The sequence below is a fragment of the Strix uralensis genome, chromosome 9 (assembly GCF_047716275.1).
Source record: "Strix uralensis isolate ZFMK-TIS-50842 chromosome 9, bStrUra1, whole genome shotgun sequence".
Taxonomy (NCBI): Eukaryota; Metazoa; Chordata; class Aves; order Strigiformes; family Strigidae; genus Strix; species Strix uralensis.
Window position 1 is genome coordinate 11,650,143 of NC_133980.1, and position 25,453 is coordinate 11,675,595.

The 25,453-nt window shown below is 45.6% G+C and overlaps 1 protein-coding gene across 2 annotated transcripts in view; it reads right to left on the bottom strand.

The window, feature by feature from the left end:
- DIS3L2 (DIS3 like 3'-5' exoribonuclease 2) overlaps nucleotides 1-25,453 on the bottom strand; it is a 192,929-nt gene that overhangs the window by 43,901 nt on the left and 123,575 nt on the right. For both annotated transcript variants that reach the window (XM_074878691.1, XM_074878690.1), the window contains one exon: nucleotides 21,348-21,581. In XM_074878691.1, the coding sequence (XP_074734792.1) occupies nucleotides 21,348-21,581 (234 nt within the window). The remainder of the gene's footprint in view (nucleotides 1-21,347; nucleotides 21,582-25,453) is intronic.

The window sequence follows — 25,453 nt, forward strand, 5'->3', positions numbered from 1 at the left end:
ATCTGCACCCAAGGGTTCCCACACCCCCCCTGACAGTGGTGAGCAGACACAAACCAGCACACAGACACGGACAGACACGAGACACCAGCAAAGGCAGGAGGGTTCAGGGCAGCTGCCCTTCAGTGCACCGACAGCTCTGTGCTGCCTGATCCCTGTGGGGACCCAATTCCCTGCTCAGGCAGACAGGCCTTGGTGGGGGGTATTGTGGAAGCTGCCTACATCTTGGGGCTTCCTCCATCATGGCCAGAAAGGGGCTTTTCAGAAAGGGGGAGCAGTGCTTAACACTGTCATGGACCTCCAGGCTTGCCCGGGCTTCAGTGCAGCCAGCAGCCGTCCTCATTTTAAAGAAAGTTTTAGACCTGCAGCAATTAGGGGCCCAGTCATGCGATAAAGCCTGGTAGCTCCAACAAGGAGAGAGCATGAGGAGCAGCCTTCTGGCTGCTGAAATGCTGCCAGTACCTATATTGACTTGACTGGGCAAATTCTGCATGCCCCTTGAGTAAATGGTTTGGCTTAGATCCCCCCGTTCTCAGCCTTGGCTCTGAGCAGCAAACCTCCGTCATTAGACAAAGTTTTCTCTAAACATGCACTGTATCAGAGAGGTATTATCGATTCAACTGAGTAACCTGGTCAAAGATTTCAGATGTCCCAATTCTGGGGCATTGTAAGGGCATGCTTTGGCCAGCCTTAGCTATAACTGCAAGGTAATTCCACCAACGTAGTGGGGTGTTCAAGCAGAAAGAGTTCACCCAGGGCAAGAAGAAGAGGCAAAACATGAGCCTCCAAGACAAAAACCACGGGACTGGATCTAAAGATTACACTGAGAACAGTCTCCTGAAAGGCAGGGGTTCTTTTCTACCCTTGACACTCATTAAATTTTAACCCCATTCGCATGGAAGTCTAAAAAGACTGGTATCAGCTCCCTCTCAGAATAAAGGCTCCCCTCTCCAGCAAGCTCTAGAAAGCTTTTTAAGAATAAACTTAGTCATCAAGCAGGTTTTTATGCCCTGCCCAAACTTCGGTTTTGACCCGAAAAAAAATAGCCCTGAAGTCCTGACACTCACTTTTAAAACCACAAAAAACGAGCCATGCTCCAGGAACGTAATCACAGAGTTTTCTGGCACCTTGTCCCTTAAAAATACATCCATCTGCCTCCACGCAGACCATCAAACTCAATCTTGTTCACAATGGATTTCCCAATTCCTGCGTGCTGGAAGGACTGCAGCGGTGCTGGCTGTGCCGGCTGGACAAGCCCTTACAGAAGCGCAGGCTGCAAACCTCACAGCTGTGTTTTCACTTAAAGAAGCTGTTCTTGAGACCGAAGCACTTCTCCTTCCACGAGCTTTTCTATTTGTGCTGCAGTTCAAAATTGCTGGAGAAAGACCCTGGGTAGAGGCTGAAGAACATGTGGTAAGGACAAGGATGGGGGTAATAAAGGAGAGAACAAAAGTCCTACAGTGGAAAAAGAGGAAAGGGAAGGAAACTTGCTACCAGCTCAACTAGTTACCTCTCACATTGAGTTGGGGTGGTCCTTCCTTTTTGGGTTTGCAAATGTTTGGCCAATCTCAGCACCTGGTTATGGGACTGCTGTTGCTACTGGTTCGAAGTCCTGAACTGGTCCTAAACTGGTCCAATGTCACCCATTGCCTCCTCAGTGAGACCCCTTCTCCCCATCCCTAAACACCCATTTTCCAGGTGAAGGTTTAAATTCTTTAAGAGGCTCCTGAAGCTGTCTCTGCTGCCCTGTGTCCTCAGCATGGCTGATCTCCAGGAGACAGAAAAAAGCAGAGAGATAAAATCAGCTGTCCCATAAGCCTGCTCCTCAGGAAAAGGGTGCTCAGAAGGGGATGTCACTGGCAGCTGCTCTTCTCCTCTCTTCCTGCCCCACTGTCATCATTCCTGAGACATCGTGATCTCCCCATCTGAAATGCAGAGCAGGCACAGGAAGGAATCGGCAAGGAACATGCCTGGCGCCCACCATGCTCCACAGCCAGCCAACACACATGTCCTGGAGCTCCTGGGTGTGAGATGATGGTGCTGTGTTTGACAGAAACTCCTCGCCAGCCTTGCCCCCTTTCACAGGACAGAGGAACAACTGGGTGTAAATGGGCAGCAGAGCAAAGGCTGACTTATCTCTGGGGGTGAGACCTCCTCTCCATTCCCGCTTTACTTTCCAGTTTTGGGGTCTCCTGTGCTGAAGGATTCTCTCTTACTTGCAACAATAAAACCCATCACCTTGAGTTTTACTCATTCTGCACCACCCAAGCTGCACACCTCTCCAATGTCTCTTCCCTCTCAGGACATTAGCCAGCAAACTACCTCTGTTAACAGGCTACAAGATCCATGCCTGTGGCTAAAGGACAATGTCAACCTAAAACCCAGTCCAGCCTAGGAAAAGGAGCTGAAACTCATTTGGGGTACTACTCTGACCTGAATCCCTCTGCTCATTTCTATTTCATAATCCCATAGTTTACTCAAATGTTATCCTTCTACTGCTGCCTGCATTATACAGCTGCATAAAATACATGCAAAGCCAGTGAATCCCTGATGGGATTAGCTTACACAATAAGCTATTACTAAATTATCCCACAGGCTGCAGCAGGCCTTGCTCTTCAAACACCTCCTCTGGGATGCAGCGAGGACCCTGGGGTCTTCCCATCATGGGAGCGAAGTCACTAATACATGTTCCCTAGCACATATGAGGGCTGCTCTGTTGTTGTCTAGTGGCCGCCAAAACCTCTGCTACAGATGGTCAGGCAGTACAGCAAAACCAGAAAGAAGCATGGCTGGATCCTTTGCAAAGACACGCAGATGCTGTCATCAAAATGGCAAGCTGACATCATACCCTTGGCTTTTATTTCACAGATGCAAGTCAAACCTGAAGAGCCTTTCTGGAAAGACAGGGCAGAAGACAACTTTCGCTACTTGGCAAAAATAAAAACTGCAAATGAATTTATTTTTAAGCATTCACACTTGCTGGCATTGGAGGTTTCGAAAGCAATCCATGAAGAAATGGATCCAGATTTATTTAGAAAGAAGAGCTGAATACTTCCATTCATTTCATAATTTATAAACTGGATGAGTTCATTTATCTAGATGCATGATAGGAAACCACATGACTAAAATACAGGTTATACAATTGTAAAGGGTTTACATTGGTGGATTAAAGATACCTTCTTCAGAAGCTAACAAATTGTGACACTGCACTGCATGCTCTAGACCACTAGAGAACTGTCAATGAAGTTAGAAGTATTTTCTACACATACACCAATTTTAAAATGAAACCAAAACATCCCTAAAATTGTGACACTAACAAGATACATGCCAAATTTCACTGCTTGGCCATTTTCTATTACTCGGAGTCTGTCTCCCAGCCCCTCTTTAAAGCACTCATGGCTCCTGTGCTTCTCCCAGCCCCGCTGGTGCTCTGACAAAAGACATTTTCACTGATTTCATCTTGTGCAATAACAGAGCCTTCATAAGCTGGGCTTTACCAGCCTCAATAGAGACAAGAGGTTTGGGGCTGCGGAAAATTCTTGCATTTTGAAGACTGATGATGACTACGGGCCTTACGGGACACGGGGGAACAGTTAGGTCCTGCCCAGTCCCAATGACCTCTTCTTCACCTGGGAGATATGGAAATTCACTTGGGAAAGCAGGAATTTGGGAGAGAAGGATGATCAAGAAAGACTGTAGTAAGAGGCTAGATTGCAATCAGGAATTTGAAACAACTCCAGAGACTCCTGGGGAGGCAGGACTGACCTTTCTCAAAGCAATTAGAGTTGCCAGCAAGTGAAGTTTCCCTGTCCATGCAGAAGTTGATGGCTGGAGGGCAGCACTCAGATGTTGCGTACCTTATCAGAGTGTTAAAATTCCCCAGGAGAGACCAGAGGTCAACAGCCAGAGGCCAGGGGAGCAGCACAGGACTTCTAACTGGTGTGAACAGAAACAGGCAAGACCAGGGTCTGCTGCATGAGAGGAGAGATGGGAAGTGCAGCCGCTGACATCACACTGCCAAAGCCCGCAGGCACCAGCAGCTGGTGCAGAGCCTGGAGAAGGGGAGTATGACACCAGCAGCACCCACCACCCACACCCAGGACTGAGAGAGACCCTGGGCCTCATAATCCCCGGCTCGTCGAAAAGCTCACTGTACAACAGGGGCTGGCAGAGCAGCAAATACACCCACCGCTCTGAAAATCCTGGAGCAAACAGACCAACCGAGTGAGTTAAAGTAACCATGAAAAAAAGGAAATATTTCTCACTATTAACAAGGAGAGAAACTTTAGGCATACAGCTGATGTACAATTTCCCCTAAGCTGACAAGTGTCAGCAGCCAAACAGACAGGCATTTCTGTGCAGCCACGGTGCCTGCAGCCTGCTGGTCGGTCATACCCGGGACCTGAGCGGGTCTGCGGGACCGACACCAGCTTTTTCACAGGTTGGGTGGTATGGAAGTCCATGTATATGCCATCTTGATCTGATGAAGAAAAGCAAAGCCTGATCAGAAGGGGATCCCTAAGGCATTTCTGTCCCAAACCAGCGAGAGCCTGAAAGACTTAAGAAAAGTAATTGGTGTGTTCCATGTTTGCTTTAGATGAAAAGTGACACAACCAAGTGGAAACACTCTGTAAACTCACTGCTTGGTATGCCATTATTAGAGGGTATTACAGGTAACAGGTCATTATCCCCAGCTCTTGTTATTTCAGACACCTGACAGTCATGTCTGAAAACAGGTCTCAACTTACTGACCCTAGGTTTAAGCAGCCTGAAGTTTAGCTTCACGCTTGGCCCTGCTGTTTTGTGAGAGCCTGCAGTGAGTAGAGAACAGTGTTGCAGAAGTCAGTGACTCCCAGAGAGAGGGCAGATCCAGCCACTGATGGATGCACAGCTCTGCTAAAGAACACAGCACTGCAAGGGAAACACGACATGCACCTCACAGGCAGTTTTTTTAATGGAAAACAGAATTAACACCAGAAATGGTATATGTTCCTTTGATGAAAAGCAGGGGGACAAACAGCCCTTTCCAAAGCACCGGATGGTTTCTGAGAGCTGCCCCAGCCTCACGTCAGCGACAGAGCACAAGGCAGTGGCCACCTGAACGGGGATGGGACACCACACTGTCTTCACATGGCTCAAGTCACAGGGAAAGGCAAGGTAAGAGCTGCGGGTGCAGATGTGTCTGTGGATGTAGCAGGAGGAAAAATGGTTCAGTGTCTTTTATTGCACCTGACTACAGCACAACTTTCACCTCACCCCCAAGAGCCTTGGAGAATGCTGATACACATTTTACAAATCAGCCTATTTTGTATCTTCCCTATGACTATTTTCTGTCTTCCCGTAATGTGCCCAGTCTTTGTCATTGCTGTTGGGCGGATCCGAGGAGCCAAGGGCAGATCAAACATAGCAAATCCTATTTTCTTAAGTTTGTTAATGCTAACTGCTTCCCCTGCTAAGCCACTAATGGAGCTGTGAGAACCCAGGAGCACAGATTAATTCAGTGCCCAGGTACTGCCTCATGCCTGGAGGGATTTCCGTAGAGTTGCACTAGAAGACAGATGAAAGCTTGTAATACCCTCCATACAAGAGATAAACCCATTAAAATATGAACAGCCCCTGTGTCGATATAAGAGATCTGCCAGGTAACAAGAGAGATACAACAGTATTTCTAGGTTTAGTTGTATCTGCAAGCCATTAAACTGGAGCTGGGACTATGAAGATGCAGAATACCCTCATCACACCATGCTGATCTCAGTTTGACATTCTTCCCCGTCCTTTGGGGTGCTTCTGTGAAATACCTGGCAGTTCCAAAGTCCCGTCCTAGCACTGCTGACTCAAGCTTTGCTCATTCTCTCGGGATGACTTGGACTCTCTTGCAGCTTGTTACAATCTGCCAGGACTGCAGGCAGCAGGCAGCTGTGCCGTGTCCTTGGCCAAACCTTCCCCCCTGACACTGTCAGCAGCACAGGATGGGAAGGCATCTCCTGCCATACACACTCAGCCCACTGCCTTCTGCAGAGGATCTTCTGCGCACACTGCACCCCATAAACCACCACCCAGCATCCTGCCATGGCAGTGCCAGCTCCCTCCTCCCCGGGCAGAGGCGGGCTGTGTGCCATGACCTCCTCTCCCTTACTGAACTGAATCTCATGGCATGTCTAAGCATGGTTTCTCGGTGCACAAGCAGGAGACCCAAAGCTTTCCAAGGACATCCCTGCCCATTCCCATGGACAGCAAGAGCTGCTGCTGTTTAGCACAACCACCAGGCTCCCCTGGGAAGGGGCTGGCTGTAGCTCGATTGAATTCCTCTGGCAGCAACCTGTTCCCACTCACTTTCCTAGGGACCTCGCAGCTCCGCTGTCACAGGGAAAGAAGGAAGCAGGAGTGGACAGAGGCCAGGCGACTTGTCCCAGTGAGCCCAGAGCCCGCTGGCAGCGGGATAGGCACCCTGCCCTCCAACTAACCCATGGCCAGACGTCCTCCTCTGGCTCCGACGTGGCTGCACTTCAGCAGGGAAGCGATTTCTGCATGTAGATGCTTCAAAAAGGGCCCTGGCAAGGTTCACTCCAAAAAGGTGCCGTGTAAAATGTAAAGTATTTTTGTAGCGCCAAGTTGATGTCAGAGCCCACGACGCTGCTGTTGATCCCCGGGTTGGAGCGTGGGGGGTAGGATCAGTGCTCTTCTTCCAGCATTAACGCACAGCAGGCTGTTTATAACCCTCTATTCCACACTGTTATTTAACATATGTAAGGGGCTCGACATGGTTTATGTTCGGTAGTTGTGGTTTCCAAGCAGTATTGCATTTCTTCAAAATGAAGATACATAATATTTTAAAACTATTTTTAAAACCAGTCACAAATCTGCAATCTTTTACATCATTCCTCCTTCCTCCTATCAAACCCAAACCATAACACACAGTCACAGAAGATCAGCAAGCTCACGTGCAAGACCTCGGCTACAAGAAACTCATATGTGCACGCACACACACAGAGGGAAACTCAAAGCTGTAATTCAGTTAAATTGGTACAAGCTATGTTTAAGGTTTCAAAGACATCCGGGATGTAGTCCACTGTTTAGAGTTGTGGGTACCAGCACGCCATATGTGGAGAAGGAGAATCTAAGAGCTGAACCAAAGCATGAAGTATTTATTTAACAATCTGCCTCAGCAAGCGTAAGGAAATTAAAAGGTTTCCCGCCCCTGGGAGTTCAGCATACTAGCAACCTGATCATGTATCATCCTAAAGTCTCATCACTGCCTTCCCTTGCCAGGACTGACCCCATCCACTCCTAAAGCAAGTCACAGCACAACTGAATCTCTAATTCCCATTTTTAACATACCCCTCCACAAGGCAGAGTTGGCTGGGGCAGAGAAGTCTTTGAAAAAGCTTTAGAAACCATCCTTAAAAGAGAGTCTGTAAGGCACCGCTCCCTAGAAATGCCTGGCTTCTGCAGAGCATGGCAGCTCTTGTGCAGAGCTCTCTATTTTTTGCAGTAGTTTTGCATAAGTCAGACTTTCCAGTTTCCGAACTTGATGGACTTGGGGCTTTGTTGGGTTAATTTTGTCCGGCCAGTCCTGGAATTGGAGTTGTCCATACCAAAGCGGTAAGTTTTAAAGGCAGAAACCAACACCATATTTTACAGAGACAGTCAAGTTCTTATTAGTTATTTATTCCAACAATATTAAAAGGAGACACACCGCTTTCTCAGTCATTTTTCCATTCGTAGTATTTTGTTTTGTTTTTTTAAACCCATGAGCCTAATCCTTAATTTCTCTATGGAAAAGCTGGAAGAAAAATATTACAGGGACGAAGGATCAGCCTCCTAGAGCATCCACTGTGCTCACTCACCCTTTGGAGAGGTTGGTGGGTTTGTTGTTGAGCTTATTTTTTAAAATATACTCTGAAAGTAAATAAATAAATAAAAATATCTCCAGGCATTTGTATTAGCTTGTGAAGGAGACACAGACAATGCACGGGAGGCTAGAAAGGAGCCAGTAAATTCTAAGGGTGTAGAACAGGAGAGGGGATTAAGCCTGGTGATTAAATTAGACAACGCATGAATACATTCCAATGCACAACATCACTCAAGCACTGGACAAAACATATGGCAACAATGGAAAGCGCTGCCCACGAGGTCACCTTTAATATGATTAGCCATGGACGCCTGAAAGGAGATCTCCCAAGTACCAGCGTGCTAACCCTCCTTTGTGCAGGGCAGAGAAGCACCCTCTGAAAGCCTTTGAGGCTCCGTGAACCCCGCACAAGGCTGCAGTGTGTTAAGGGATGTGCCCAAGTCCATTGAAAGCAGGACACAAAAAAAATGAGCTTCGAGGCCGGGCGAGCATGCTGAGAGTGGCTTTTGTTCCCTGCTCGCAGGGCACTGGCGGGAGCCGTCCCCAGGGTGTCGTGCCTGACAGCTGGGTCACCCCACGGGCTCTCCTGTTCCGCTTGGACTTTTCAACTCCACTGGCCCACATTCACCGGCATGGCTTGCCTCTTTGAAGGGGGAGAAAGCGCCTCATCCATCACTGACACGAAGGGAGTTAATTCACTTCTTTACAACTGGAAAGGCTTTTGCTGTGAGCAGGAGGGAGTGCAGGAAGAGTAATGAAATCCAAAAGGGAGCCAAATGATGCTTTCCTCTGCTAGACGCCAGCACTGGCAGCGCTTGCTGCTGGCACAGCCTGTGGTGGGTGAAAGGAGACTCTTTTGTGGTATGCCATTAGCTACTTCCAAGCCCTCAGTTCATGTTTACCACAGCCACTGTGTTACTTCACTTGGTATTTTTTTCCAGTCCTGTTGATCGTACTGCAGAACTGACCGAGTCCGTTTGGAAGCCTTGCTCACAGAAAGCAGAAACAAATTGCTTTTCGAAAGGACTGGGTTTTTTTCTTCCCTAAACCAAACCTCACACTGCTTTCCATAAACCCAACCTAAGGCTGAAATCCCCACTTAAAGCTGAAGAGCAGAGGTCCCTGCTAGGCTTTGCCCACTCTGGTTATCGCCCAACCGTGCCACTCACCCCGGCGTGGTGGCAATGCCACCAGGCATGGGGGCACCAAGCTATGCTGTCCCGACTGCACTAGAGGGCATCTCACACCCCAGCATTTCTCTGCACCATGCAACACTGCAGCCACATCAAGCAAAACCCCGTTACAACAGCAGCCAGCAGGTTGTCTTGTCAACTGCAATGAGAAGAAACACTCGATGACATTAAAGATAACCTCGTGTGAGTCACTTTGCATGACTACCTTGCTGTAATCAGGTGAGCCCTTCAGACTGCTGAACTCTACCCCAGAGGATCTTGGCACGCTTGGCCAAGTTCCTTGCAAGGTTTCTACAGGCCTTTGGTATTTCAGATTCCAGGCAATGACTAATCAGGGACACATGAGGGACAGGCCCAACAGCAAACTTCTTCCACATACTTTGTGTATCTGCACAGTTGGGTGGGTGAAAGTCATGGAGACAACCTCAGGAGGAACTTGTTCCGACTACACAGGTCCCAGCAGCTATAAAGGCTCAATGACAAAGCAACAACAAACATGGCACAGGATCGCTGCCAGCTGAGCTCCTGCTATTGCCAGGAAAAGGAAAGGATCATCTCCTAGAGCCCTTTCCAGCTTTACATTTCCAGGATGCCATAACTGCTGCTCAAGCCTTGACACAGCACATCCCAGGCATCGCACTGTCACAGCTGACATTCAGCAAGCTGGGAAATGCCTACCTTCTCATACCAAAGAGTTGCTTTGGACCCTTCTAATAGATCTCATAGACTCTCATGGGATCTGCCAAGACTGAAGATCAAGCCAGTTTCTAATGAGACAAGGTAGATGGAGCAGCAGCTCCATGAAGGAAGGCAAGATTTTTTTTATTTTAGACAAACAAAAAAACCCCTCCCCAAACATAATGCTCTCAAAATGAAAATTAATGACGGTTTGGAGAAATGCCTGTGGTGCACCCATTTCTTGGCTATTTAAGCTCTTTTCAGCAAGTCTTCCTCCTCTGAATCGTATTTTGTACTCATCGCTATGCCACCACTATTACAAAGGGTACTTGCAGCAAAACCACCGATCCTCAGTGCTGGGTCCAAAGCAAGCTACAGACCTACCAGACAGCAAGAGCAAGGATGAACCAGGCCTGGCAGCACACCAAGCCAAAGCTGTGCAAGAAACCCACCAGCCCAAAGAAGTTGGTTGTAGAAACTGCCTGCCTTTCAACAATTTTCCTGAGGGCATGAAGCCCAGATGATGTCACTTCGCCCAACTGCTTGGGGGTTAGGACAAATCCCCTCTTTCCTGCAGTGCTCAGCTACAGATGGTAGCTGTGAACTCAAAAGAAAGGAGGTCATCAAGTTCCCCCTGAGGAGTAGCTGTTTCTCCTTACAAAGTGGGCACACAAGGGCAGGTTTAACACACACCCACCTGCTGGATTTCTTCATTCCAAGACACATGTACAACATCTTGTTGGTCCTGACATGTGGAGACCAACTAGTTTCTGTGCTGGGCCTGACCTATGGAAACTCCATTTAGATACCATGTTTCTATCCGGCCTCTCTCAGTATTCATTGTCTGCTCTAGACTTTATCTTAAAACTCCTGGGACACTGAGCAACGGCATTCCTCCAGCATGGAGAACCTCAGAGGGTTTAATACTGCTTTGCACTCTTTTAAGATAAGACACATTCGTTTGCTATCTCAGCTGGTCGCAACTGCACCATGTTCATGGTCTTCAAACCAATTTCAAGGAGCCTGTACAAATGCTTGAGAATTTGAAAAGAGATGACCACACTGCAAAAGGATTTCAAGGTTGGTCCCCTGCATAAAGGTTATTTAATAGCAGCACCCCTTGGCACCACATTATGGATCCATCAATACACCTGCCTCAACATGAGAAACCAGTAACTCCCCTGCTCATTTAACCACCTATATGTTGCCCACTGGCTTATTTAAAAAACAAAACAAAACAACTAAAGAGCAAGGCAATGCAAGCACAGTATTAAAGACTATCAACCATCACTTTCAGTAATGTTTGAAAATAATAAAAAACAGAGAGCTGAAGTGAAAATTCAAAACCTCAAAGTAATTTCAACCATACATACATGAGAAGGGAAAAGTTTATACATGATGCAACAGAAAAAATGACTCACTTTCCAAAATGCCAAAGCCTGGTTTAGTTCATTCTGTCTTCTATACCTGCTAAACACATCACTGACAAATTATTCAATAAATTGCATTTTTTTAAAAATCCCATTTTAGCTATTTAAGCATTTTATTTCCTAGTATTGTGGGTCAGGTTCTACTCTAACATGCTAATCAGAAGTAAAGTGCTAGCTGGATCAATGAGGTTTCTTCTTGGAAAAACAAGGAGCTTCTTGAGATTAAAACAGAGACCTTGAAATTGAGGTGAAACTGAAGCCTTAAAGCTAATGCAAAACCTCCTGTTGATTCATGGGACTGAGAATTTCTCAGTTGGAGTGTTGATCCCAGCATTGCCATGAGACACCCAACAAGCTCCAGCTCCGCAGTCCCCAAGGTCAGCAGGATCAGAGGGATCAAAACCATGATGCAGCCAGTTTACCTCAATTGTCAAGGAAGGCGCAAATTAAATTTTGTTGTATTCAGGTTAGACTGGTTTTTAAAAGAAACAAACAATAGTGACTGTTTGGCTAGTTTGTATTTATGTGACAAAACCAAGTTTTTCAAGTCCAGTTAAAGGAATTACCCTCAAAACCCCCTTCACGGTGATTTTGCATGGCTGGTTTCTTTCAGATGTCTGAAGTCTCTCAAACCACTGTAGTTCAACAAACTTGTGAGGCTACTTTCTCACTGCCTCTTGCTTAGTTTTCAAGTGACCAACAATTTAATGGTAGCCCATCACAGATGGGCAATGGACTGTTGCCACCTTGGTTGGTAACTAATTAGCACAAATGCAACATATCTGCTACCAGCCTGGATCCAAACTGGAGAATGCATTCCCTTCAGAGGGCAAAGTTAAATAGTCCTGTCAGATTTTAAGACATTGACAATGCAACAACTTGTGAATATGTATCGTTGGGGAGAGATGGGTATTTATGCCTCAGGATGGAAGCAGGAAGCAACAAGGAGTCTCCCACAACCGAACACAGCACTGCACAAAGAAGGAGCCCGTTCAGGGAGGAGGTCTTTCTCAAATCTCAAGTATGGACAAATCTCAGAAACAAGTGCCACGTGGACCAACAACCTTATCTGAGATGTCACGCTTCATGCTCCCATTTTACGCAATTACTTATTCAGAGGAAATCTACACTCTGAATTATGCTTGTATGCTTGAACAACTTCCTTATTGCCATATGAAGATGTTGAGAAGGGCAAGGTAAATGATCTAGACTACTAAAGAGAGATTCAAAACCACTTGCTTTCAAAACAAAACCAAGAGGTTGCTCAATAAAATGTAGTCCCAATGAATCACTGCAAACTTTAGCAGAGCATATTATTTCAGGAGACATGGGCTTGGACTTGGAATGTTTAAAGATAAACCCGAAAGTGGACTTCAGCAGGCGCTGGCTTCCTCAGAGGGGGCAAGATCAGCTCCATCCTCAGCTCAGCTGCTGGGATCTTGGCTAAGACTCTTGTAGCCTCATTTCAGAGGGCTGTGGAAACCACAGGTGCTTTCTGAGCTTCTTTGTACTTCAGCATCCATATGTTATGGATGAGAAAAGATAAAACATCCCAGGACTCAGGAGTCATCATGCCCAGAGACACCTGATAAAATGAGCTGTGGTCATGGAAAGCAAGAATTTTTTCTCCTCTCATTTTGGAATTGAAATGAGAAATCACAGAACTGCAACGTCTGAATCTTTCATCTCCTTCCAAATGTTGTCTTTTGTCATTATACAATTAGCCTTTCTCCCATTTACTGTTAGGTGAAACAGAACTGGCTCTGACAAAGAGCTGCTACATCTTTACCTACGGCAGACTGATCACATTTGAAGTTACATCACTCAACATCCAGTGACTCCATCTAAAGAGAATGATGGATTAGCCATGCAGTCAGCTATAATTAATACCTGAAAAAAACCCTTGTCAAGACTCTGTTCAAATACGTGATAAACGGAATCTGAAACAACAAGAGACTTTCTGATGACGTCTGTTCATTGCTGGGGAAGAAAAACACCATCAACTGAAGGGCAAGACTCTCAGAGCAAGGATTGTTTCCTCTGCAGAAAATGTAAAAGAATTTCCTCCCAGCACTCACCCCATGTGCACCTCTATGCAAACACATGTTTTCCTGGGTTTTATCTGTCTTGCTATCAGAGACACTGAAGAACCAGTTTGTTTCTGCTTCATTGAGAACCAGTTTTTCCATCCTGAACCTCTTTTAATATAACCAGCAGAAGCCACTACTTCTTTCCCTACCAACCTCAAAAATACCAGTGAGCGGCCTGCTCAGCTGGATCCAGCACTGAATTCTCTGTTCACCTTAGCTATCAGCTTCCCATTTGGGACACGTTCCACAACACTAAGCCTCCATCTGCCACAGATGCCCTCTCGCTGCCCTAAAGATGTTATTTGGCACTGAGGTCCCTATGAGTAAGTGACTCCAGGCTGCCTGTCACACAGGCATGGGCAAGACTCATCCATGTCCAGCTAGACCAGGAAACCAAGGGATGCCTACTTCATGTGTGAATTTGGAGTACCTGCAAACACCTTCAGCCCTACCTGCAGGTCAGCATGTGATGACTGCCAGCTCACCCCAATTCTACAACAGCTGATCACTGACTGGATTCAATAGATAGAAAAAGCCAAGCAATTTGGAAGGTATGACGAAGTACTGACCACTGCACCCCCGTCCTGTGCAAGCAAGAGACTCTTCCATGGGATAGCAGCACACTGGCTTGGTCCTGGCACATGTAAGCAAAGCCTGAGAACTGAAAGGACTGGGGAGAGAGACCACTTGTGAAACACACTGATTGCTTCTGCATTGCAGAGACATGCTGGCCACAGTTCAGCCCTTCATGCTGATGTGCCTTGTTTCTCTGCTTTGCACCATCAGAAGTACCTGCTAGGAAACTAGGATAAAAAAATCCTGACCTTAACAGAGCCAGCAATGAACAGCAGAAACAAAAAAGCACCAATTCTTATTCAATAGCTGTCAGTAACAAACGTGAGAGGAAGAGTACGGTCAGCATTGGCCTAAGGCACTGGATTTGGCCTGAGAATCAGAAAAAGGCTGTCCTGCCAGCTCTGCCACTGACTCACCGCGTGAGCTCAGGCAACTGCTTCGCCTCTTCATGCCATTCACATCGCCTGTAAGGATGGAGCTGGCCTCCCCTCTGGTACTTGCTCTGAGGCTCGCAGATGAAAGAAGCTGTTGCTATGTCAAACAGCATCTCAAAATTAAAGCGTAAGACCCCTTTTGTTTTGAGAAGTTTCTGAACTTGCAGGTCTATGGTAGATTTAATAAAACTCAAGGGTTAAGCTGTGTTTGTTTAGAACAAAAACACTTGTACATGACTGGCGAACTTGAATATCTGAGCTAGCGGCTGGAATACTTACTCCAGGAAGAATAAAGTCATAACCCACTCTTGCATTACTGATGGTAAATTAATGCCAGAGCACCACTGTGTGGGGAGCTCCTTCCTGGCTGTGTTTGCCCAGACATCTGGCTGCGGTGGCTCCCAGCACGATGCTCTACAGCCGAGCCCTGTGCTCCAGTGTCCGACTCCCCCCTCCTGCCAGAGCCAGCTCGACCACTTCACCACCTGCTCCTGCTGGGACACAGCTGCTCAGCTCTAAAAGAACGATCAGGGAACGGCAGGACATGTGCGACGACATCAATCCTACTCACACCCCTGGGAGGACTTCATTAAAATCCCAGGGCAAAAGATTAGATTCGTAGGGCTTTCCACTCAAAATCCTAATTTAATCAAAATATTTTAAAACCTACTGGCAATGCAAACATCTCCATGCAACCAGAAAGATGCTCAGCTAACACAGACCTCCTCCATAACACGACCCCGCAATGCCTCTTTCCTGCGTGCATCCTCGGTGTGTGTGCAAACTGCCCGATCTGAGCCATTAGCTGTTCCTGACGACAATGATGACATTTCATATTTGCCTGCAAAGTACCATGTTCCCTGTGGTATTGTAGGAAAGACATTTTGAAAATCATTCCTACTTCACTAACACACCTTTGCAAATGCATTTCGATTACTCCTGCGGGGAAGAGCAGTATCCCCCAGTAGAAAGCTGCGGCCTAAGATGCTCATTTTGACGTATTAACTGGGGCTATGTAAAAGACATAAAATCCCCAAAGGAAATTAATCTCCAAATACATCCAACATTCCCCCAGCTGCCTTATGTATCACACAGTATAAGCAACTGTCCATAATGATCGTATAGCACCTGCTGTCCCCATTCTGGGTATCAGTGATGTCTCTTTAACCAGACATCAAAGAGAAGGAGCAGACAATGGTGGAATTGTGATAGGAAGTGAATAGTGAAAGCTCCTTGTCAGTCTGCATTTCCATTTATCTTACAGCACCATACATACAGCCCACCCTGCCTCTGTTGTCATGTTCATGCACTGTTGCTGTAACGGCCTCTTTAGGGAGGTATGGCAGTTTTCAGGATTTTGTAAATGGGCCTTTTGGATTTTCTTTTGGGCCGAAGCAAGTGCCAAAGCAGGTACACACCTCAACCTACTCTGAGGAAACCAAACTGGGGATGAATCTGGTACCAATGTCACATCCTAAGTGATGAGCACAAGGACTTTCTCTCTGAGACTGGACAAAAATCCAACAAACAAAGCAATGCTCCCCAGAGAGATGCTGCCAAGAGTCAGGGGTTGGAGCAAAGCCACTTACTCCTCCCCAGAAAGGTGCGTGCACTGAGAGTGTGCAGGGGTAGCACATACAGCAGCCGTGGCTAGAAAACCTAAGCATCACACCAGGGAGTACTCAAGCCAAGATGGCCTTTCCTGCCCCAACAGCATTTTAAGACATAAATTCAGATCATGCTGTTAGGGAAAACATAGGCATATTCAGTTAACTGAGGTCTATACAATATTATAGCCTTTTGCTCTCCCATCTAAACATTTTTTCCAACCTAAAGTGCCTTCCATTCATATAATAATATATTGTATTTTGCACACAATGACTGTTCACCCAGAGTATAAATATTTATTACTTCCGTGTAGCAAGAAGACCTGAATGCTTACAATACAAATATGAGGCAGGAAATATGGCAAAACAATTTTCCATAATTATGTCCAGCAGTTATTCATATTGGAAAATTTTAATGGTGATAGTAATTAATCTGTGGCTCTTGAGATTTCCAATTAAATGGCATTAGCTGGAGTAACTGTTTAAAAATACGTGCTTCTGTCCTATCCCATTAGCCACAACTAAATACGAAATCTCCCAACATACAGTGTCACATCCTGCACATACAATGTCCTTCTTCCTCCTCCTTTTCCATGTGTGAATGGCTTGAGTCAACTTCTCAAAGTTGTCTGCATTAGGTAGGCAGAGTCAGTTCTGAGAGGTTCAAAAACTACACAGAGCTGGTTAAATATCCAGTATGCCATAGACCTGGGTGTTCTGGAGCTGGTATTCTGCACACATTCTGGTGTTTGGGGTCTTTGTGCTTGTTTTCCTATGTCTCCTGCAGCAGAAATACTGTAATACTTCAGGACTCCCACCAACCTTAATTAAACAAAGCTATTCTCAAAGTTCACTTATTTCTTTATCCCCAGCAGTCACGGACAGGACCGCAGGTAAGGTCTCCAGTGTGATACACAGCTACAACAATACAATTTTTAGTATCTTTAAGTTACTCAAAGCAATAGAGACCCACAGGGAAAAGCAACCCTTGCTCAGATGACAAGACAGCGGCATGGCACACAGTCTGGGAGAAAGCAGAAGCGAGACTGTCTCACTAGCAATTCAACTCTTAAATTTGCATTTAAGAGTTCTCATCTTTGCCATTTTTACCCTTTTTTTTCTTCCCTTTTCACACACACCTGCAAAGCTGAATGTCTGTTACAGAGAAAGCAAGGAGAGAAGCTATTCTAGCAAACAATTCAATGCCATTAACTGGTGTAATGGAAATGCACTTTAGTTGTTCTCACAATGAACTTTGGACAATGCCAACGTTTTGGGCAGCCAGGTGTAAGTGTGCTGGCAAAGGCAGAATCACCGGCACAACAAAAGTCACCGCTCAGATCACAGACAGTTGTCATAGAGACAGATCAGCATCCGGGGGTATTCTCATTTTAAATATGCACAGAAATCCTTTTTAACCTGTCTTCTTGTAGGCATCTGTCCTTGTGATTCATTTATAAACTGCTGAGGCCAAAAAGAGAACCATTTATCAGTAGGTCTCCTCTAGGCAGGCTGAAGCTAAGGAGCTTTTCTGCAAACTTGATTTTTTTGTTGAAAGCAAGTTTCTATCTGATTCTCTGGCTAGTGTTTCTAAAAGCTGTGGTTTGGGGAAGTGATCCAGCTTCGAAGTAACCTGGCCAGGAAAAAAAAAGAAAGTTGTGGGTTGTGCTCACTTTGATTTTTAAAGCAGGTCAGATCCCTGCTCCTAATTTATAGTGTGGGTGCACCACGAGCCATGAGAGGACAGCACAGGGGTGGCATTTCATGGTCCTGGGCAGGAAGGAGGTGGTGGAGGCAAAGACAATATTGCAAATATATGAACATTTTTTGTCAAAGTCACAGTACAAGGCACCTCCTGCCTTTACATCTAAAAGCTGCAGCTCCAAATGAGAAGGAAAAGAAATACATTAATCTCTGTCTGTGTGGACAACGTTTCATAAGCTCCTTAGCCACTGAAGATGCAAAGACTTTAAACCTCTAAAATTCAGTGCTCAGCTGCCTTCTGGAGCTAGGAAACTGGCAGGCAGCACAGGAAACCATATCCTACGGAAAAAACCCCAGAAGGGGCCTATGAGGACAGCAAGATCCCACGGAGTGACAGATGTGTTGCTCTGGTTGCAAAGAAGGTCCTCAGACCCAAGGTCCAAGGCAGCAGGATTCCCCTACGGACCTCTACAGAGGCATAAAAGGAACTGGGAGGGGAAAGAGTAGCAGATATGTAGGCTGCCATGGCCAGGAGCAAACTGAGGCAGGAATTCAAAATTACACAGCCCCAAAGAGACACATATGTACTGATTCTGAATCCACAAATCCTAAGCTTTCAAGACCGTGTGTTACCTCTGTAATCTGTCTCAAGGTCTTCTGTGTGACTCAGACATATAATTCCCAAGTTATTAAAAAAAAAATATTCTTCATCCATTGACCTACAAGATTTCTGCTTCTAAAATTTCTGCTAAAAGATAGAACCATGGGCAAGGAGATGCCACTCTCACACTACATCATAAAAATTCAGCAGTGACATTCAAACAGAAAACATTCCCCTCACCATGGCACGGCCAGCCTGACACTGCTACATCTTACTGGAGCCATCCTATGTCAGGTACAGGGAGCTTCCTGGCCAACCAGTATTTCTGCTATTATAAATATATGGCCTTGAATGGCTTCATCTGAGAGATGTTCTTAGTTTTGGGGAATAAACCCTAAATTATACAGATACTATGGGGGAGATCAATATCATTCCAAAGAGAAAACTGAGGCAGACAGGGAGAGCACCAGCCCAAGGCCACCACAACCAGTGGCAAATTAGGATGGGAGATTCTTTCCTCAATGGTTTTCTTAATACTAACAGAAAGGACAAGAGCATGTCAGACTGAAAAATGACAGACTGGAAGTGAGAAAAAAAAGTCATCACTGTTCAATCAGGAGTGACCCCAAGGTAGAAGCTCTCAAACATAATGCAATGTATAGGAAGAGGGCTCACATCCCTTGGAAAAAAACACCACAGGAGTCATCCATGCCCAGCCACCCCCTCCCTTAAGACTGTGGGATGATCATTTCCTTTGCTCACATATTTATTTGGAATCTGATAATTCATTGCCCCTAGTTTCCTGCTGAAGTTTGTTTTCCATTGTTCAGGATTTACATTACTCAACAGGAAATCAGTGAGAGGTCCAGTGATTAGAAAGGTGTGTTTCCCATTCAGACCCACCCTTGCTCACTCGCTCGGGGCTGGAAGTTGGACCCAGTGCACAACTGCATCCATGAGAACTCAGGGATGTGGGGGAGCAAAGGTAGAGGGACTTATCTCCTTCTGTTAAAAGCTACAGATTGCTTTGTCCAGCCATACACCGCTGGCCATGTGCACACACCCATCCCTCACATACTGTTTGTACTCAGGCCTTACAGTAACCACTTTTTCTGTGTGCTCGGGAGGGTGTACTTTATCAAAATACAAATATCAAGACAGCACTTAAAAAGAGTAAGTACAGAGAAAGTGTCCCTTGAACTAAAATACACTTCCTTCACAAAGACCATTACTTTCACTCTGACACTCTTGCCAAGGGAGAGAGTCTCTGTGCAGCATATAAAGTGCCACTTGTGAGATATAGTTCAGTTTATCACATCGGTTAGGAACTAGACTGAGTAGGAATCAGCCCTCTCTGGTGCCCTTAGCAGTGGCTTTTAACCCCAAGCTCACATATGATGCTCCAATACGTTCTCTTTAATGGCTCCTCTAGCAGCACAGAACAAAACAAAACACTGCTAAATCTTTAATGGGGTATCACTGGAACAGGATGCTTCCCTGGCCAAATCCTCCCATTGAAAACATCACAGCTGTTTTAAAACATATTTTCCTGAGGTTACTTTGACAACAGGTACTCAACTCAGGCACATACAGTGACCACTCAGCACTACACTGTAAGTGTGACTTGTAGAATGCAGCTGGTGACCTTCCTGGGGCACAGCTCCCAGTCACTGCCGACTGAGTTCCAATCCAGACATCTCCAAGGCTTCCCAGTTAGCTCATCAAGTGCAAAGGCTGGATTTTTTTTATGTTTCTCTAGCATTCAGAGTGTGCTTGGGAACAAAAGCTCAGCGTATTAGCCACTGTATGACAGACCTCAAAGAGGGAACCCTCTGTTCCAAAAGAGGTTTAAGAAAACTCTGCATGACTTCAAAGTGGGAGTCTGATTTCCAAAAATTATCTGAATCTAATTTTAAGAATGATTATTTCCTTTGAGCAAGGAGGGACCTTGAGCAAATACCCTTGCTCCAGATTCACTTATGTGTGCCTAACCAGTGCTCCAAGTCTTCCTACAACAGATGTAGGCAAGATAGCCTCAGACACCACAACGCCTACACCAGAAAGTTTATCCTAAAGTATAACTCCAACCTCTTCTGCTGAAACTCAAGATACAAATGTCTCATCCTGTCCGTCTTAGACATGGGGAAAAGCACATTGCCTCTTCTTCACAGCAGCTTCGCCAGACTAAGCCACGTGCTCTGTCAGAGAAAGTCAGAGATTACAGACACTCCTTGCTCTTGCTGCTCTGCAATGATTTCTCTAAAATCAGACTTCCCTGCAACTGGAGACAACATTACAATTCTGAGTAAAATGGAAGGGTTACAACATACCTCTTACATACAATAGTCCTGTTTACATATCTTGGTATGCTAGCTTCTCTCTCAGCAATATCCTTATGTTGACTCATGCTCATTTTGCAAAATAAAACAATAGAGCTTCCTTATATTAAGAGATTATTTTGTCTCCTGCTCAGGAAGGCCACTGGGTTCTATAAATTACTGGAACCTCCTATCCACAAAAACTGTCAGAAGCCACCTCAGAGCAGTTGAACTTCAAACGCAGAAGTGTTTTTGCTGTGATAGTCTAAAATATCTGGATATACTTGTAAAATAGAAATGACACATACCACAACTGATACAAGATTATTTAAATCACCCCAGACAGAAAACCTCCTCACCAGCATTTATTTCTCTGAAACACACCCAACACTTAGAAGCATTAGCTTAGATAACTATAGCCATTTTTCCCTGTGCAGAGAACTGCTATGAAAGTTGTGGAAAACATGAGTATTGCAAGCACAGAAATAAAGTTGGAGAAAAAGACTTTCACAGTGAAATGTGCACTAAGGATATCTGAACTGCTTGATAATGAATGACACCATCATGATTTGTTACGCTGTATGAGTTACTTACCCAGTCCACCAGGGTTTTGGGATTTTGAAAAATGTTGAAAGATCGATCACTCCTTAAAAAACATAAACTTTTTTTCTTTTCATCCTACTTTATTTAGTGCTTCTGGTACATAATTTGATGCTGCTCTTAAGACTGACACAAAAAGCTGCCTTTCTGTTCCAGCGTTGACTATTCCCTTTGAGTTCTTCGACTAATCAGGAAATTCTTAGGGAGTACAACATGAAACTGCTTCAGTGGAGTGGGAGCCCCTTACAGGGGCTGGACTTAACTCACCTGGTCTAAGCGCAGAGCACCATCAATGAAGCGCTGTTTGCGGAGGTGCTGGGCGATTTGATGCAGGTTCAGCACAGCTTGCTGGATCTCGGCTATTGAGTGTTGAGGGGAGACAGGAGGTAGTTCTTCAGGCGAGAACACCTTCCCAGGGTTTTCAATCATACTCTGTGCATGGTCGTAGCTTAGCTTCACACAGGAGCACATGACTGTCCGCCCAAGCCATTCATCAAGGATCTGCAAAATTGGAAAGTGTAAATTGATCTGAGAACTTATTCTTCCAGTGCACAAAAGCTTGAGAAGTTGTACAAACACTGGAAGGAATGACACCAGACCTCATCACTGACTGTGATCTTCCAGTGAAGATCTTCTCATGCTGAGACCATCAGGCTTTTTCTCTAGTGTCTAGTAACACGTATATGCACAATACATAGGTGCAGGAGTGGAAACAGGCAGATATACACATGCAGGAAAGGATCTCCTATCTAAAACACAGCAGATTGCATTCCACCTCTTTATTTGAAGTGTGGCCAGCAGGGCACAAGGGGCTGGCCTTAAAATACTCTTGTTTTCAGGAGTACTGCAGAAACCCCAGTGTCTGACTAGCACTTGTGAAACTGCCCGAGTAGGACTTTGGTGGGTCTGGAGAAGAGATGGCCAGTCACTGACCCCTTGTTTCTCTGATCATACCTATGGTCCTAGGCACAAACTCAAGCCAGGAACCCTTCTGAGCTTCCAAACTGTTTTGGAATCTAGAGGAAAATAATCTATAAATCAGCTATAAAATTATTTTATTTTAAACCAGAAGCCATTCCCATTTTAAACTCTGTAACAGAATACCAATGTAGAAGTAGCAATTCAGAATTATTTCTTGAAGCAGAAAGGAAAATCTATTTTCAGCTGAGATATGTAACAGCATCCAAAAGCTCATCAAGCCAGTGAGAAAGCGTAGAGGGACAAAGGGGCAGAAGGCTCTTCAGAGGAGTCAAGAGCATTGGCATGAGGGCTCTGGAGATGGATGCAGTCTGTGATAAACCATTCAAAGCACAAGTGCTCAGAGAATGAATGGAGAATTGTAATTCTGCCTTAGCTACAAGTGCCACCTTACCCCTTCATCAGCACAACAGAACATGCTAAATTCTGCAAGTGATGGTGTCCAGGGAGAACAGCCAGCTCTCTCTATGACAGACTCATCAAGGACACTGTTTCAGAAAGGCAAACCCTCTTCTTAACGGGAGAGGATTGATCCCCAAGATACCATTGTTGCCTCCCTCCCTTATGCCCCACAGAACATACATGCAGTGTAACTCAGCACCTCAGAGCTCTGAAAGTCACAGGACATTTAACTTAATTTCTAATTAGAAAGTGCCCTAATATCTGAGATGCAGCAAGTGATAAATCTTAAATGTGGTTCAGCTTCTTGTGGTGATGGGGGATCCATATCCGGCAGGTCAGTGACATCTGATGAAATCTGCTGGACCCGAAAAAACTCCTTATATTAAGCCAGCACTATCTCTGGTGTGGAGGAGGCTGCACTGCTCTTCTGAATGATCCACTTCCAGCAAGTTGAAGACTAATAGCTGGTTGGCAATAGAGATACTTCAGATTTCAGTAAGACACGGATGGTACTCAGGCACCAAAAAGGTGGTGTTCCTTGTTGAGGTGATCTGGGAGCAAGGCTGAGCAGCCTTCATTTCAGTTGAGCACTTCCACAAACCCTCCAGCTCTTTAAACTTACTGTTCAAACATTTTCAGACATTACCTCTATTTCCCTGCTAGTTCCTCCATCTCCAGCTATTAATTTCTGCATCAAAGGTCATTATCCATTCTGGCCCTCACTGTTATATTATCCCACATTAAATATTTTGTGTTTGGAAAGCACTTTCATTTTGGTTTATGAAGTAGGTGAGTCAATTCCATCATGTACATGCGTGTTGAAAAGGGTTAAGGACTAGGCACAAACCAGAAGGGTAATTCTGAAGAGAAGCACTTTCCCCAGTCCCAAGGTTAATGCTGACAGCCAGCTCTGAGGCTACATGGTGCTTTCTGCCACTGGCTTCCAAGAGCTCTCTCTGTCCCTTGCAAGAGGCAACAAACCGGATTTCCACTCTGCTGTCTGAACTTGAAGCTTTCAACAAAACCTCATTTTTCTGCTTGCTTAGAAAAGCCCAAATATTTCAGAACTCTGCTCACTTCCTTTTAAGATGAGAGATGCAGCGTATTGGGCCCCCAGAATATAACTAGAATGTCAAATCTCAGGCAGGTCACATTCAGGGCAAAGCATCAGGACAAGCAGCCCATTACTAGCAGATATTAAACTTCCTTTATTTCTCCGTTTCCTCAATTCCTTTTTTTGTTCTTGGTCTCTGAAAGGCAACCAAGCAGTGTGATGCAAAGTGCCCAATTTCCATTCCTGCAGTGGCTCTAACAGGTGTAAACTGGACAGTGAGAACCCTGAGAGATCTCTTATTAACGTACCCAATAAACACCTTCTCACCAAGACTACCTGGATGCATTAAACAGATGTCACGTAGGCAAGGAATGGAGTTTGGACGTATCCTTGTGTGTAGTGAGCAGAGCTGCCACACTCAGCCTTGCTGTGGCAGGCTAACTTAACTCTACCCACCGTCCAAGTATTTCCTGGAAATGCCCTCCATCTCTGCCTTCAGCGGCCATCCAAGGGGACTTTGGGTAACCACAGCCTTGCTTCCCTGGTTTGGAAACCCCACCAGACTAATGGGCAAGCTCCACTTCTGCAGGGAAAGCCGCGCAAGGCTGGCTGGCCCACGTACCAGTGGCTGATGGATGGGCAAACCAGTGCAGAGGAGTAACATTTGGGGGTTGTGAGCTAGGACTTGGAGATTACAATGAGTAGCCCACAAGACCGGTGTGCAAGGTCTCCCCCACACAGCAAACCTGGTGCACCCACACTCCAGACAGAGTACCAGTATCTGAGACATTTCTAGGGTTAAGGCTTCCCCCAGCTCTGGCTGCTTTTTAGAAAAAGATGTAATCCCCAGCACATCATGTGACGTCAGTGTGGCTCAGCTCTAACCCTCCCATTAGCAGAGTCCCTGGTGGTACAGGTCTCTTTGACGGTGTGACATAGCTATGGAGGAGGCTGAGGACCTTCTCCATGCAAGGCAGTGTCCGTATCACATCCTGGCTGACAACAACAGTTTTGAGCCTGGAAGACACATTGTTTGTATAGGTTGTTTCAGACTGAAGCAATTTTTCTTTCTCACTGGTAGAAGGATCCACCAGGGCTGCACTTCAAACATCAGCAGCCAATAACTTAAAAAGAAGAGTTGCATGGTTTGTTTTCAAATATCTTTCTGTTGACTGCATCCCAACAAGAACATGCTACATTGTTCCTATAAACGCCCAGCTCTGCTTCTGAAGAACAGCACAGATGAACAATATGGTTAATGCCTCTGTCCTTGGAAAGTCATTTCAGATACATCATGTCACACTATCCCACTGGAGTCCACGGAGCTATGTGGAGTGCTGCTCAGGCCACGTTTTGTTACACTCAATGAAAACTAGAAGAGAAAAACTCCAGAACTCAAAAGCAATAGAAACAAGAAAGTGCCTGTCTCCCAGAAAGGCCTAAGCCTGGCATTATCTTTCTAAAAGAAACAAGAATTAAAAATCCCAATAACTTATCAGTAGTCACATGCAAGTGAGGAATCTGCATGGCTTTTCCTTGGGAGATGCATTAGCTCTAGACTTATTTGCTTTGGAACAGTGGGAGCTCAGAGCAGCTCTCACCTCTAGCAGTGCTGTTGAGCTCTGCTTTGCAAGCTCAAGGCTACGATACTGCTGTGCACACCGGGTGCAATGAAGTGCTCTTTGGCCTCATGCATCCCTCACTGAGGAATGTCCTGTCCTCAATGTCAGTGTTCTCAAGGCTCTCCATCACCAGCTGAGGTTCAAAGGCTGTGGTGGGGCCTTTGACTCACCTCCCTTTCACCCAGCAGAGCCTGGGAGAGCATGTGATCCTGTTTACACTGAGATTAGGCTATAGTAACACCTAGAAATACAGGAGACACATTCTGTCCCAACTCAGAGATAAGCTCTTACAAGAATGCCCTGCTAGGCAAAAGCCC